Below are 17,118 nucleotides of genomic sequence, written 5' to 3'. Positions count from 1 at the left end.
CGTATTGGTTTGTTGTTATTGTTGTTGTATAAAAGGGTAATATTGAGAACTCGGCCATGTACAAATGAGTATAATTTTTAATTTTTGAATTAGATTTATTTATATTTTTTTAAAAACGCGTAAACGTTGTATAAAAGGGTGGATCTCAACTCTTGTGTGGCTGTGGTGTCCCACTAGTCTACATACGACACAAGACTTGATATACCTCTTTTTTTTTTTAAATGATGAAGTTGAATTTTTTTAAATCTTCAAATTGGCATTTTCACACCGGATTTGAAAATTAACATTGTATAACTATTTTTTTATTTACATGCATTAGTTTATCGCACATTATTTGTGACATTATTTCCAACTCCATGGGTCCTGTGTTGACTATGCTAGATTTTAATAAATGTATTTATTTTATTTAATGCACAAAATACACAATTTTATCATAGAGCACAATTATATTTTTTTATGTCCCGACTTGTTAGAAAATTCCGTGTTAAGTCGGGACTCTTCTATATATAACCCAAAAACACTTATTAACATATTAAACAATATACAAAATAATCCAAACAATATACTAAATAATAATGGAAAAATATAAATAATAAAAATTTGTACATGTCGAAAAATAGAATGCAGAATACAAAAAGCATTTATCCTACAATATTTTGAGTATGTCCAAATGCTTGCAGACTAGCTGGATTTCCTCCCTAGAGAGTTAATCATATTTAAATTTGCTGCAGAATGGTGAACAGTAAAGTGGCGACTTAAACCAGCCAATGACAAGTCATAAGTCCTGTAAATGCCTAGACTTCTATAAATCCTTCTCAAAAATGTTTTCCCTCTCTGTTGCAACAAATCTAAATACGAATAACTCCCTAGGGAGGAAATCCAGCCACTCTGCAAGCATTTGGACACACTCTAAACATTGTTTAATTAACTACCCGGTAAAAGAAGAAGTATAAAAATTGGAAAATTGTTTTCAGGCGTTGCCTAGTAGGTGATTTGGTTCAGTCGAATGAATCTCACCCACGTGATAAAGCTTTCAGCTCTTTTACTTCACAAAAGTTAACAGATGGAAGAGTTGAGGAAATGTGGATGTTTAAACATAGGCAGAATGGTGAAAGTTACAGTGTGTAAAGTAGCCACTTAAGCTAGCCAATGACAGGTCATTAGCCCTGTAAATGCCGAGACTTCCATATTCCCTTCTCAAAAATGTTTTCTAAAATGACGCCAATACCGTAATAAATCTAGGTAAGTGAGAGTATGAAGATAGAACTCATAACAAAGAAGGCAGAGACGATTTTCTGTGGCTGGTTTTTGTGTGAAACAAGTTCAGTCGGTTTTTGCCAGTGATGGGGGATGCACGCATGTACTATGACTGACGTATTTATGATTTTGAATTTGTTTTGATATTACAGGGCTAAATTATATGTTTATTTTGTATAATCCACAAACAAAATAAATTATAAAGCAGCCAATGACAGGTAATAAACCCTGTTGATGCCTTGTCTTCTATATTCCCTTTTTTTTTAGAAAAAGATAATATTTTTAATAATATTGAACCGCCATAAATATCAGTAGTTAGTGTGGATTAATTAATATTCAACATTAGGCATCATGATGAATTAATGATACGCCTCACTGCCTACCCCTACGGGCGTAATGATTCGATTTATGAGCAATTGAGCAATTTAATATAGGGGTGGTACCAAATAACAAATATTTTGAGTAGGTTCGCTAAATATTTGTAGACACGAACATACTACAATCAACCCGCTAGAGAAATAAGACATTAAAAAAAATTAAAAAATATTGAATCTGACGCTCAGACGCTGAAGTCTTTAAGGACATTTTTTCTAAATTACGGTATAGCTTAATTTTAAGATTTTTCTTTTAAAGTGTATTTTTGTAATGAAAATTATATGTAAGTATATGTATGGAAAAATAAACAAATAAAAATATATAAAAATATAAAAAAATCAGCATTAGTTTATTTTATTTTTATTTTATTTTTATTTTTATTTTTATTTTTATTTTTATTTTATTTTATTTTTATTTTTATTTTTATTTTTATTTTTATTTTTATTTTTATTTTTTACTTTATTTTATTTATAAGTTCTGTACGTAGTCTGATAAAAAGTAAGTAAATCATACAATTTTGTAATTTTAAAACGCCGTTCTTTTAAAATCAACATAAAATTATCCAAGTTTTAAGTATGGCCAAATGTTCGTAAACAGGATGGATTTCCTTCTTAGGAAGTTATTCAGGTCTAAATTTGTTGCAACAGAAAAAGAAAACATTTTTGAGGAGGAAATATGAAAGTCTAGGCATTTGCAGGGCTTATGACCTGTCATTGGTTGGTTTAAGCCAATTTACACACTGCGTAACATGCACCATTCTGTCCATGTTTAAACGTCCACATTTCCTCAGCTCTTCCATCTATTGATTTTTGTGAAGTAAAAGAGCTAAGACTTTTATCATGTGGGTGAGATTCATCCCAACTAAAACCTTACTTCTTTAGATTATCATACCCTCAATTTTAAATCGGAAATATAATATGTCACTTTAGCTTAGTAAGAATGTTAGTTTAAGTATACAATTGTAAAGCGCCTATAAGGTGGTTTTTCACAAAAATGGCACTTTATAAATCAGCCAAATATTATCATTATTATTATTATTATTAGGGACGGCACAATACCATGTCTTCTTCCTTTTATACAGTTTATATTTCATTTTTAAATATTTTTTTTTCTTTCATAAGCGTAGAATCATATTTGAATACATCGGACTGTGTCCAACAATTCCCCCACTATACCTCACTTTCGCCGCGCGCATTCGTGATGCCGCAGCGTAATGTTGCACGATGGGAAAAAATATAATTATAACACAAATGTAAGGTAAAAATAAGCAATCTGTTGATTTCTCTAACATTTTACTGTCACGCGGAAATATTGATTGACACAACAGAGTTGATAAGTAAAGGGTCATTTAATAAGAGTAATTGAATTAATGAACTTTAAACTTAAAATATAAAACAAATTTTATTTTACATAAAACGGATATTTTTAAATCATGTTAAATAATATTTGATGTTTTAAAGATAATGTGGGTCAAATGTCCAACACAGAGTTGTTTAATCCGAGATCCAATTTTCATTAGTTCTCTCATTAGAAGAGCAGAGTAGAGTAAAAAAAATACTTCCCTGGCAACACTAACGAATTGTTCATTTTGTTTCTTCGGAAATCTGACAGATGGAAAAATAATTCAATTTTTAAGTAATGCATTTGTTACTTACACATTTTTTTTATTTTTTTTTTGTAGTTGCAAATTATTTGTACCTTGCTTTTGTTATGTGCAAGGTTTTATCGAATACATTTATCTTTAAATTATATTCCGTTGACTTCAACATTTTTCACCGTAGACTTACAATAATAAAAATAAAGCAGAATCAGAATAAACAAAATAATTCTAGAAATATTACATTAAAAAATAATAAAAAAATAAAAAAATCGTAAAAGTTGGACACAAAAAAACAAAAGGAGCTAGATACCACCATTGAATAACTTAGCCTGCTTGATCGTCCCTGTAATGAATCGAACAGTCTCTCTTCGTGTATCATTACAGTTCAGGAGCTCAGCTAGGTTATTAGTCGCAGCAATCCGAGTGTTTATTTTGCATTCAAGCTCCCACCTCGGCCTATCAAACATTGGACAGTATACAAGAAGATGTTCCACAGTCTGCTCAGTGATGCCATCACATGGACAGCAACTATCGTCTCGCAGCCCAAAGCGATGCAGATATTCCCTCATGCATCCATGTCCCGAGAGAGCCTGAGTTAATTCATATGTAGGCGTTTCATGCTTCCAAAATGTTTTAGCCTCGTCTGTGCTTCTCAAAAGTTGCTTGATCCACTTATTGGCAGTTTTTTCTTCATAAATTTTCCTCCACTCATTTAATTTATCTTTTGAAAGGGACCACCTTACATGGCTTATTGGGACTTCATCAACGTTACTTACGCATTCATTTGCTTATGAAATGTGATTGCATCGTATTTCTTTAAGATCCTGGCAGTATTTCTACACTTTAAAAGGACACAACACGGCATAGTTGAATTCAAATCGGAAGTTGCGTACTGAGCGACGTCTACAAAGAAACTAATGGGTCAAAACGTAAACCTACTCATTTATGAGTAGTTTAGTCATCTTCTGTTTGATGTGCGTATGCGGTTTCTGGACTATTCTTAATTCTATGATTTCTTTAACTAAAATTTTGTTTTTCCCATCTCATGTATTCATAAAACAGTGAAATCTCTCATTATGAGTAATTCGTATGGCGAGCAAAACAGATTGTGATAAAAATGCATCCTTAACGAGCGACATTTCGCATGAGTTACGCAGAAAGGAGAAGTCCCGTCTGCATGTCACTCACTTGTGAGCCGGGACTTCCGCGCCAGTGCGTCAGTCTCTGGTTAACCCTCGTTCCACTAGCACGTGAGTGTCACGTGTGATCACACGTTTTTCAAAACTTGTGGGCAGACATTATTTGTGTTTATTTTGTGCAAAGTCAAATAACTCTTGCAATAATGTACCCGAAGAAAAAAGCAAAAAGAAGAAAGCCATAAAAGAAAAAAGTAACAGTAGAAATGAAACTTAAAATTATTGAAAAGCGAGAACGTGGCTATGCGTTCTACACATTTATTAAAGATCTTTAACTAGCTTTCGCGGGTGATAGGATGATAGGAAGGAATAGAGACGTTTGGAAGAAGTCTTTATCCAGCAGTGAAGAGAATAAGGCTGAAGAAGATGAAAAATAGTGAATACTTCACAGTGTGTAAAGTGGCCACTTAAACCAGCCAATTACCGGTCCCAAATGTCCCAAAGTGTCCCCCATCTCTGTTGTAATAAATAGGTTTATTTTAACTCTTAAAAGACTGTGGTAAATAATCCCTTTGCGCGCGGTGATGTAACATCATGTTACCACTAGTAAAAGACGGAATATTCTAAAGTTGAGACATTTGAAACTGTTTAAAAATTCTTTTTCCATAATTCATGCAAATAAACATATAATTTAGCCCTGTTATAGCAAAATAAATTAAACATCACAAATACGCCGCTCATGTTACGCGTGCGTCCCTCATTATTGTCATCAACCTACCAAAGACTAAATCTGTAGAAGACGCCTGCCGCAGAACAGCGTCTCTGTCTTCCTTGTTATGAATTCTATCTTCGTGCTCTCTCTTGTATAAGGTATCTGTATAGATGTGTTACTGAATTAGCGCACATTCATTCTTCGCGTAGCAAGGATAAATATTTTTTGTGGTTTTAGGATGGTTAAACAAATTTTACTTTCCAAATCGGTGTAAAAATGTCCATTTGAAGATTACAAAAAATACGAATTCATCATTTTTAAAAATAAGAGAGATGTATCAAGTCTTGTGTCCTATGTCGACTAGTGTGACATCACAGACACACAAGAATAAATAACTTCCTAGGGCGTGAAATCCCGTCCTTGTCTACAACCATTGGGACAAACTCAAAATATTGTTAGTGGCTGCTTGTTTTAAATTTCTCACGCAATATTTTTAGACATGTCTGAAGATTCTAAACATTCTATATAAACATGGCGTCACGGACCGATTTATGATTTCGCCTACACATTATCGAATCAAGCATTTGATGAAGTGTTTAATACATGTTATATGAACATAAAACTCTATTCATATATCATATAACTCATGATCTCTCAAACTTCTCGGTTTTATCAATAGAGTGACGGCGGACTTCAAAAATATTAATACCATCAAAACTCTTTATTGCTCACTCGTTCGACCCCATCTAGAATACGCTTCTCCTATTTGGTCTCCATTCTACAGGACTCATATTGACCATATCGAGTCTGTCCAACACCGTTTTCAAAGAAAAGTGGCATGGCTGCTCGGATTACAAAGGGGTAATTATTCCTATTTTGAAATAGAGTAATCTCTTAATCTGTCTTCATTGGAGAGACGTAGAACTGAGATGGACCTTATATGCATTTTCAAAATACTTAATGCTTTAAGTGATGTCCCATCTCTGTTGCGATCAATTTCTTTTCATGTTCCTAACCATGTCACCAGAAGTCAAAATCTGCTATTTATAAAATTTTCTAAGAGCAACTTTGGTTTTTATGCCCCAATGTCCAGAATGTGTAGATTATTAGTCAATTCATCACACGACTTGGAATTTTTTGGGATAGATCTTCCAGCTTTTCGTAGATCTCTTCACGACTAAACAGTGTGGGATGAAGTTGGATTGGCATGGTTTAGCTCTAAGTTTTAGGTCTTTCGTTTTTTTGAATATAATGTATACAATTATTGTTTTGCCCTTGTTCGTCTTTGCTAAATAGTTTTATGTTCCTTTTTGTACAGTTTCTTGCATTTATGTTTCTTCATGTAACTGTTGTAATTGGCTTAGGCCGTATACGGCCTAAGCCAATACTGTATTTCTTCACTGTCATACTGGGAAATTAGAAAAAGGTGATTGTGCTGACGATGTGTATTGGATTCATCACAAATTGACAATACTGCTGTGAGGGGTACAATGAAAGCTTTTAAAGTTTCTTTGTTTTGTTAGTTCCGCGGTTTGATTGTAAAGATATATCAAATTTTCGCTTAGTTAGTTTTAAAAAAATTGATATATATATGCGAAACTGAAGAAAGAATCAAGTCTTTATGAACAGTTTCGGGAAAGGGGTGGATGCTTTCATTGTATACCTATGTAGCAGTGGCGAGCGGTGAGTTTTTAAATTGGTTAGCTACGAAAATTTTGATAAAATGTCCATAGCGGTAGTATGGCATATAAAAAACAAGTCTATTTTATATTTAATAAATAATTCCTAACAAATGGCCCCAGCGGCTAATAGTTTCAGTAAAAATATTTTGTAATGTAGCACAAACATTTGATTTAAAAAATACATTTAAAAAAAACATAATTGCAAAAAAAAACTGGAACCCCTATGGACTCGAACCCTCGCCTATGTCATTAGAAAGCAACGACCTATTCGCGCAGCTATTTCACGTTTTGGGCTAAGCGTCGAAAAAGTAATTAATAAACTGGATAATTCATTAGCGTACCGGTGCATCTTTGGTTAATTTTTTATTTTTATTTTATTTTATTTAGAAAACATACAGTCATACAAAATCAGTATTAAAAACAACATTTTTTTAACATAAAAAGACCAATTAAGTTTTCATAAATTAAAAAGATATAAACATTAAATGTGACAAAAAATAAAAAATAAATAAGAATTTTAAGTGAAAAAAAGATAATTGTTGACATTTGCGTTTTCCATGGAGGTAATAAATTAAAATAAATAAAAATACCGAATGTACACTCCGAGCCATCCACGCACACACATGAACGCACATATAAAACATACACAAACATATACATTACATGCGGCACATATGCATAGCATAAACCACTCAAGATGTACATTCAGCAACTATCCCAAATAATCGACCCCATGAAGAAATTTTCTGTACAAATGCAACGTGCAGTTAAAAATGTCTACATCAATACTGAGTCCGTTATAATTTCTACAGGTGCGTCTAATGAATGAATTCGAGGTATAATTGTTTTTACAAGTTGGTACATAAAAAAGGGAATTTAATCTAGTATAGCGAAGAGGACAACGGAAACCAATATTTTGTAAAAGATACGGCGAATCAACTATGTTATTGAGAATTTTGAAAAGAAAAATTAAATCATATCTAAGGCGCCTTTTTTGTAGTGATTCTATATTAAAATTGATCAAAGATGCGCCGTAATCATTTTCAATGTTACCAAAACGATATTCCAGGCTCCTTATAAATTTCTTTTGAATGTTTTCAATTTGATTAATATATACATTATATTGAGGGGACCATACTAATGAAGCGAATTCGAGTTGACTTCGCACATAAGTATAGTAAAGAAGTTTTAATGTATTTGGTGATGAGAATGGCTTGGAGATTCGTAAGATAAACCCTAGAAGTCTGTACGCCTTATCTACTATTGTATTTATGTGATCTCTAAATGAAAGCTTATCATCCATCAGTACACCCAAATCTCTCGCTTTCATTGAACGATTGACAATTTTCCCAGATAGTTTGTAGTCAAATAGTATACTTTTTTTCTTTCGAGTAAATGACATGACAAGACATTTATCAGAATTCAATAATAACTGATTGTCCTTGCAATAGCAACAGATTCTATCTAAGTCAGCTTGAAGAACTTCGCAATCATTTATTGAAGACACAATTTTAAATACTTTATTGTCATCAGCGTATAGCAAAAAATTTGAGTTTTGAATGCATAAACTTATATCATTGATATAAATAATAAAAAATAAGGGTCCAAGATGCGAACCTTGAGGGACACCTGATGGGATTGGTTTAAATGATGAATTAAATCCCTTGAGTGAGACCGATTGACTGCGGTTACTAATGTAGGAACATATCCAACGATACAGATTCCCCCGTATACCAATGTTCCAAAGCTTGCGAAGTAAGACCGAATGACTTATTTTATCGAAAGCCTTTGAATAATCCGTATATAAAACGTCTACCTGAAAACCTGCATCCATTGCATTCAAAACAATATCGGTAAATTCACAAAGATTTGATTCAACTGACCGTTTCTTATAGAATCCATGTTGATTGGGATTGATATGTGGTTTTATAACATCGAAGAGCTGATCGGTTACTATATTTTCAAGGATTTTACTAAAAATGGGAAGAAGAGAAATGGGTCGATAATTTACTACAAGACTCTTATTTCCTTTTTTATGCACAGGTGTAATATTTGCCTTTTTCCATATTTCAGGAAACGTGCCTTCCTTTATTGATAATTGAAAAAGATAAGTAAGAGGACGCGCAAGCTGTTTAATACATTTAGAAATAAAAAAAGGGTGTATGCCATCAAAGCCAGCACCCTTGCTGACTTAAAGTTTTTTGAGATATTTTGTTACCAATGACTCATCTATTTCTATAGCATTAAGATCAATTACACTATTTTCTTCGGCATGAACACTACAACTAGATGCATTAGTTTCCAAAAATTCAGAATGGAAATATTCCGCAAAAGCATTACAAATATTCTGACCGCCAATTACCAAATTATCTTTGTAGGACATTTGAAGAGGCACATCACACCCAGCTCGCTTGGACTTGACAAAAGACCAGAAAAGTTTAGGTTCTCGGTTAATGTTATATTCAGCAGTTGTGATAAAATGTAGGTAACATTCCTTATTCGTGCGTTTTTGTCTTTCCCTCAGCAAAGAAAAAGTATGATAATCAGACGCTTGAGAGTACTTTTTCCATTTTTTGTGAAATTTTTTTTTTTCTGAAATTAACTTAATTAGCGGTCGAGTGTACCATGGAGGATATCGGCAATTATTATTTGTGAGACGCTTGGGAACAAAATTGTTTATAACTCCATTTAGAACAACGTAAAATTGCTGGGTTGCGTCTTCCATGTTCAGATTAGACAAAGTATCGAACCAATTAATATCATCTAAATGGGCACAAACATCATCGTAGTTTGCCTTATGAAATAAACGAACAAATCTTTGATTATCGGGAAGAATTTTGAATTGTAAATTGAGCAAAATTACAAGAGTCTTATGATGGGCGTCTTCCAGTGTTAATGGGGATACACATTCGGTGACTACGCAGTCAAAGTTGGAGATAACTAGATCTAGAATACGGCCACGAGTATTGGCATGCGAATTGAACTGGTAGAAGTTATTAAATGACATAAAATTACATAGAGACTTGCTAAGTGGATCATCCTTAGGATCGAGGGTGCAGTGAGTAAAACTGGGATTCGAAAGCCAGGCAGCATTAGATATATTGAAATCACCAATAATCAGGAAAATTTCATTAGGGGACGTCAAGAGTGTATCGGAAACTTTGTTAAAAAACTCGGATATCACTCGCAAATGTGAATTTCCATGAGGAAAGTAGGAACAGAACATATTTAAGGTTTTGTGATGTGTGATTGTGTTTACTTTAAGTTGTTTGTTTACGTTAAGTCAGACTATTATAACTTGTCTTGAAATAAAACACTATTTCTTAATAAATGATAATAATTAAATAATTTAAAAGTATTCCTTACCGAGTACGATAGTTCACCAAACAAAACATAAATTACGTTTTAAGAATCATTGTTTCATCGACTTTTATATCACATTATTATTCACAAAACGACATAAGTTATACATATTATTTCTTCATATATATTTATTCTTAACACTATACACTAGTAACGTTTTTATCATAACTCTAACTTAAGTTTAAACAGATACTAAAGAATAACCTACAATATTCAACTGTCATCATAATTAAAAAACAATTAGTGAATCTTTGTTTTTTTTTAAACCCACTAAAGGATTTATACTATATTATGGATTAAAATATCAATTTGTTTCGATTAAAATATCAAAATATTTATTTATTTTAAAGCAAATTTACTTTCAAACCACCGAAACATAAGTATGATCAATTACTTACTTATTATTGTAACTTCCGTGTTAAGACATATAAAATGTATTCGTTACCTCTTTCTCACACATAACGAGTGCGTATATTGTCACCTCCCTTAGACTGTCGTTAGTCAAATTGATCTATTTTAAAGAATACTAGCCCTTATGAACAAGTATTGAAAGACTAAATTGTATTAATGAAAGCTGCAAGATTTTACTGTAATCGCAAGTGTAATTTTTCGAACAAGATTCTAAAGTTTTAGGTTAAAGACGTATTTGAATTAGTGATTTTAAAGTGAGCAGAGTAATCTCGTGTAATCCAGTAGTAATAATTTTGGCCAATAGAGGCGCAACTGGTCGCTGTATGGAATAAAGGAATATATAAATTTACTGACCTAAGAAAAGTAATATATTTTTTTGGTGATGTGTTTTTTTTTCTAATAATACTACAGTATTATAAAACATTACTTACGATGTCAAAAAAATATCGTAAGCTGCATGTAATCGATTATAAGAAGCATTCGCCCCTGGGATCTGGTGGTGGAAACTCATACAGGAGAAGCCGGACTTTTGACATGTATAAACAGACTTTCCGTTCCGCTTTGAGAGCGTTCGACATTTCGTGTCCTATTTTTATTTATTTCAACAATCACCTTTACTATGTAAAAATAAAAAATAAAAATATGTATGTGTGTATGTATGCATATGCATGTGTATTAGGGTAAGCCGATATTTTTTTTCTGATTTTCGAAATGAAACGGGTCTAAAAAGTTGCCTTTTGGATTATTCGGAATGCAAAAAATATTTTAAAAATATTCCATACTAACATTTTACAACAGAGATAAAGAACATTTAATAGAAGGTAATATAGAAGTCTAGGCATCTACAGGGCTTATGACCTGTCAATGGCTGGTTTAAGTGGCCACTTTACACACTGTGTAACATTCACCATTCTGCCTATATTTGAACATCTATATTCCTTCAATTCTTTCATCTGTTGATGTTTGTGAAGTTAAAGAGCTGAAACCTTTATTTATGCGGGTGAGATTCATCTAATTGAATTATTTCACCTACATACTAGGCAACGCCTGAAAATATTATTTTTTCAATTTATTTACTTCTTCATGGACCAGGTAAAGGTAAATCAACAATATTTTGAGTTTGTCCAAATTTTGTCCAAAAATATAGGCAGAATGGTGAATGTTACAGTGTGTTAAGTGGCCACTTCAACCAGCCATTGACAGGTCATAAGCCCTGTAGATGCCCAGACTTCCATATTACCTTATCTTAAATGTTCTTCATCTCTGTTGTAAAATGTTAATATAAACAGCTCCCCAGGGAGTTGAATCCAGTCCTTGTCTACAAAAATTTGGACAAACTCAAAATATTATTCCATACTACTTTTGGCCTTCAACCAGAGCTTGAAGTTCTCGAAAAAGTCGATTTTTTGCTCTAAATCGGCTGCCATTTCGTATTTAAGTAAGAAAATCAGCCTAATTAAATTTTACAATGTGCATTAAATTATATTAAATAAGCAACAAAGGGCGTGAGTTCCTCTTTATTTTGTAATAAATGGGTAGCATCGTTTTAATTAGCGATTGTTTTCGTTTATATTAACCAGGCGCTCAACGGAATTAGTTCCGCGGAGTGTAAATTTTTTGCATTTCGGTAGTTTAAAAACGTGTTCGAATTTGTAATGTGATAAAGTTATATCTTTACTAACAAAAAATAATTCTAGCAGTATAGATAATTAACAAAATGTTCTGACAGTGATAAACTTCAAACCTCGGTTCAGGGCCAAAAGTAGTATGGAATATTTTTTTTAATCATTTTTACGTTCAATGTGATCCATAATGCAACTTTTTAGACCCCTTTCACTTTGATGTTTAAAAAAATAATAAACGTCATAAATCATCGGCCCACTAATGTGTATGTATGTGTGTATATTTTTATGTGTAAATTTATTAAATATTTTTCTATTTACCCATATACCTATGTTGGTACATTTCTTTTTTATTGTATCGTTTAGTTTTTTTTATGTTATCTTTAATTTGAACTAAATGTATATACTTATGTTTCACTGCTGCACTTAAATGTATTTCTAATAAATGAAAAAGTAGGGCGTGTAAATTAATAAATAAATAAATATGTTTCAGACAGAAATTTGTTGATCAATTCATTTTGTCGTTTTTTTTTTTTTTTAAAAAAGAAATATTTGCGTTCTTATGATTTACCCAAATATTTAATTTTGAGGGCCATTTTCAACGAGTTGTAAATAACTCACTATTAGAAAATGGAATCAAGTTGGGGTAGAGTGGGATTCGAACCACTGACCTTTGGTCCGTGAGTCCGAGACACTAGCCACAGGACCACAACCCGTTTAACAATAATATATTTTCGGGATTAAAAGTAGCCTGTATTGATTGCCATTTCTCCAACTATCGCTACGAAAATACGACTATCCGTCAGTCTATGGTGACGTAGAGTCGTTATTATGTTTTAACATTAATATTTTTTTAAACTAAAAATTTTCCCGAGAAAGCGATATTTTTTTTCGGGATAAAAAGTAGCTCGTGACACTCGTCAGCTCTTCGGGTATGCCTGTGCAAAATCACGTCAATCGGTCGCTCCCTTGCGACGTGAAAGAAACACGAACAAACACACTTTCGCATTTGTAATATTAGTATGGATCATGTTTTCAAAAAATGTTTACATCAGTTTACCTACGCAAAATTTATGTTTAATAATTAATTTTAAAATAACAATGCTTAACTCTACAAAAAAAATGATTGGCTTACCCTCGTCAGCAAACACGTAATTTTCGGCGGCAAACCCCAGCAAAACAGCCGCGAAAATTTTGAAAACCAACGCCATCTTGGATTTAGAACAGCACTTAATATTTTCCTATCACCACCGACACTTTATCTTAGAACCACTTTTTTCTTTGTATCATGTTTAACTTGTTTCACTTTGTTTTTTTGTTATTTTTACTACTTTCTTATTTTAAAACCACAGCACTTTCCTTTTTTTTCTTTAACACTCATCCTAAAACACTGTTTTCAGCAAACTTTAGGCATTTTTTTGCAAAGTTCCTGGAAAAAAAAGAAAAATCATATTAAAAATTACATAATGAAAATTTTAATCATCATCACCAAACCCTAATTTGCACCTGATGGTGCATAGGGCACTTCCATAAGCCCAAAGGAAATAGTGTTTAATTGGAAATCTTAGAAATGAAAAAAGCAATTCATGAGAAAAAAAAATCCTTTAGTCCATTTCGGTCTAGTTTTATTCTAGAAGACTTACTTAATTATCTCTGATTATTAAGTAAGTCTTCTTTGTTTATTCTCAATATAAAAATATTTAAAAAAAGTATATTGTTAAGTGTCTTGGGCACGGGTAACCCCCGTGAGGTCACATTATTTTTATTATTAATTATAGTAATGGAAAAAATATGAATAAATAAATTTTAAACATAGAAAAAATATGCAGCATACTATTTAGTAAACATTGATTAAATGAAAGAATATAGAATTCACTAGTTAAGTATACCTCGATAAAGAAGCTTGTATATCTTTCGGTCGGTAGAAAAACCGCCTAGCTTATGACAGCGCGCACCTCGCACTTGGCGGGATTTCTTATTGACATCTTTCACAAACACTGCCGAGGCAAGTTTTGGTACTAACGAGGGTCACGGGTGCTCGTTGTGTTCAGGAGACCCCCCACTACCAATCAATGTTGCCAACTTTTGTTTTTAAAAAACACAGTACGAGAGCCAGCCAAACGGTACTCATACTTTCTGGATATGATTCGTATATTGTCTATTGTATTGTATTTCAATAGACACATATGTGAATATTTGGCAATTCTACAGTATCTGATAGCTTCTTATAAAAATATCAAGCTTCGCTCTGCTGTAAACCTCGCGAAACGCAGCTTCATTTTTTGAAAACTTAGAGTCCTTAAAAAATAGCTTGATTAGAATGACAGCTGTCAAACTAATGTCATTAATGATGGGAGATTACTGATCGCTAATCGAATCGATTTTATCAGTCAATTCATGCAATCATGAAACTCTGTTTCCAAAAATTGATATAAAAAACGCAAAAACAAGTATATTATGGTGTGTTTAACACAATTATTCATCAAAAAATGAGACATTCATACTTTTTTCATGAACAACATCCATGCGGCTCGACTGTGGAATCATCTCCCACCCACCATCAAAGATGTTACTGCATTTTCTCTGTTTAAATCACGTCTGAAGAAACATCTCCTTTCTCTTCCTTAATCTCTCCTCCTTTCCTCTTTCCTCTTTTTTTCTTTTTCCCATTGACTAATGGTTTTGATTTAAGATAATTTAGCTTTTTTTTTTTTCTTCCATTGAATATATTCTGTAACTTGAATTTAAAAAATTAAAAGAATTGCCATTTGGCAAAAAGACCGCCAATATACAAATAACATTATGTATAAAAAGTTAAATAAATCAAAACATCAAATGAATTTTTTAAAAAATCGATTAATTTACATTGATCAATTTGTCCCATCTCTAACGTTTTTGCAAAATGATGTAACCTTGTAAGAACGTCGTTAATAATTAGGTTTATTTTAGTTATCTGTTAGTTTTAAAGCTGATTTTATATATATCAATGTTGATTTATGTTCCAAGCATGGTATTAAAAAATTAAATTAACCCCCCAGATACAAATTATTTTTCGTGTGTCAATATAAATAACTCCTTTGACGTTACTACAAAGTTATGTCGACACTTTTTCTGACAACTGTCATTCTAATCATGTTACATTTTAAGGACTATGGGGACCGTCGATTTGTCAATATTTAATTTCATTTGGCAACCCTGATTTAGAATGTGGTCAGCAATAACAATATAACACAAGTTCTGAGAAACCTGGTGACATGTGGTTATGATGACAGATCTTCTACAGAGACTCTGCGGTACATCTGAGGACAGCGTTGCTGCCGCCGTCCAAAGCGGCGCCGCGCCGGCCGTTTGGCAACTTGGCAAATCGTCAACTGTAACATTCGGCTCAGGGCTGCCAGTGATGTAACCGCTTGAATAATATTCATATTTTAATTTGTTGATGTAATTATTCACTCGGGCAGCCAATGATTAATGCGTGTGTTTTGTACGCATCTTATTTTACAATTCTACGGGGATACGCATCGCTGCTTCGTTTTGTTGAGAAAGGACAGTATAAAAATATTAGTTCAGTTTAAACCCAGAGACATTGGACTCCTATGAATTTGTAACTATTCTACGAAATCTCAGAAATACGAGAGTTCCACAAAAACCAGTCACCACTTGCGGAGTGCCCCTGAGATTTTCCCACTTCTCAGACCAAGAGCTAATAAACTGAGTAAATAATCTGGCATCGAGACGTAACATGCAGGTAATTTTAATGGCATTCTTTTACGCGAAATGTATGCGAACGTAAAAAAAGTATCAAGACGTTGACATCTTACTGAAAAGCTCGCCAAATACTCAAGTGGTGAATGACATCCGACTTTCTAATACGTATTGAAAAAAATGTGAATTCCATCTGCCTACGCAATGTAAGTAGAAAATATCCGTAAACACGTGCCAAACTTTAATTTGCACTTACAAAAAGTGACTGTAATTAATGTGGAAAAATTAGGAATGAGAAATGAGTGAATACATCACATTATTTTTTTTTATGACCGCGTCTACGCGTTCATAAAAACGTCTACGTCTTTCGTCTACGAAACACTAAATTCCGCATAATATACTAAACATATTAAGGAATTTTATTTTACTAACATATTACAACAGACATGAAGAACATTTTACAGAAGGGAATATATAGAAGTCTAGGCATCCAAAGAGCTTAGGATATGTCATTGGCTAGTTTAACTGGCCGCTTTACACACTGTGAAACATTCACCATTCTGCTTACATATAGAATAGTTCAGAAACCGCATACGCACATCAAACAGAAGGCGACTAAACTACTCATAAATGAGTAGGTTTACGTTTTAACCCATTAGTTTCTTTGTAGACGTCGCTCAGTACGCAACTCCTGATTTGAATTCAACTATGCCGTGTTGTGTCCTTTTAAAGTGTAGAAATACAGCTAGGATCTTAAAGAAACAGGATGGTATCACATTTCATGTGTAATTAACAAACGAATGTTTAAGTAGCAAATGCATTACTTAAAAATATAATTATTTTTCCATCTGTCAGATTGTCGAAGAAACAAAATGAAAATTTCGTTAGTATTGCCAGGGTAATATTTTTTTTAATCTACTTTGCCCATCCAATGAGAGAACTAAAGAAAATTGGACCTCGGATTAAACAACGCCGGGGGGGACATTTGAACGACATTATCTTTAAAACATCAAATATTATTTAACATGATATAAAAACATGATATAAATAAAATTTGTTTTATATTTTAAGTTTAAATTCATTAATTCAACTTCTCTTATTAAATGACCCTTTACCTATCTACTATGTTGTGTCAATCAATGTTTCCGTGTGCACAATAAAATTTAAGAGAAATTAACAGATTGCGTTTTTTTTACCTTATATTTGTGTTATAATTAATATTTTTTTCTATCAGGCAACATTACGCGGCGACATC

The 17,118-nt window shown here is 32.7% G+C and overlaps 1 protein-coding gene across 1 annotated transcript in view; it reads right to left on the bottom strand.

Annotated features, from left to right (window-relative positions):
• LOC148283452 (kin of IRRE-like protein 2) overlaps positions 1 to 17,118 on the bottom strand; it is a gene marked incomplete at its 3' end in the record, with an annotated part of 92,514 nt that overhangs the window by 54,710 nt on the left and 20,686 nt on the right. The window contains exon 2 of the mRNA XM_088243858.1: positions 13,294 to 13,587. Within this exon, the coding sequence (XP_088099984.1) occupies positions 13,294 to 13,369 (76 nt within the window). The remainder of the gene's footprint in view (positions 1 to 13,293; positions 13,588 to 17,118) is intronic.

The sequence above is a fragment of the Micrasema longulum genome, unplaced genomic scaffold (assembly GCF_059751315.1).
Source record: "Micrasema longulum isolate JH-2025_06_02 unplaced genomic scaffold, ASM5975131v1 h1tg000237l, whole genome shotgun sequence".
NCBI lineage: Eukaryota > Metazoa > Arthropoda > Insecta > Trichoptera > Brachycentridae > Micrasema > Micrasema longulum.
Note: the sequence above shows the minus strand (reverse complement) of the source record. Positions and strands in the feature narration are given on the sequence as shown.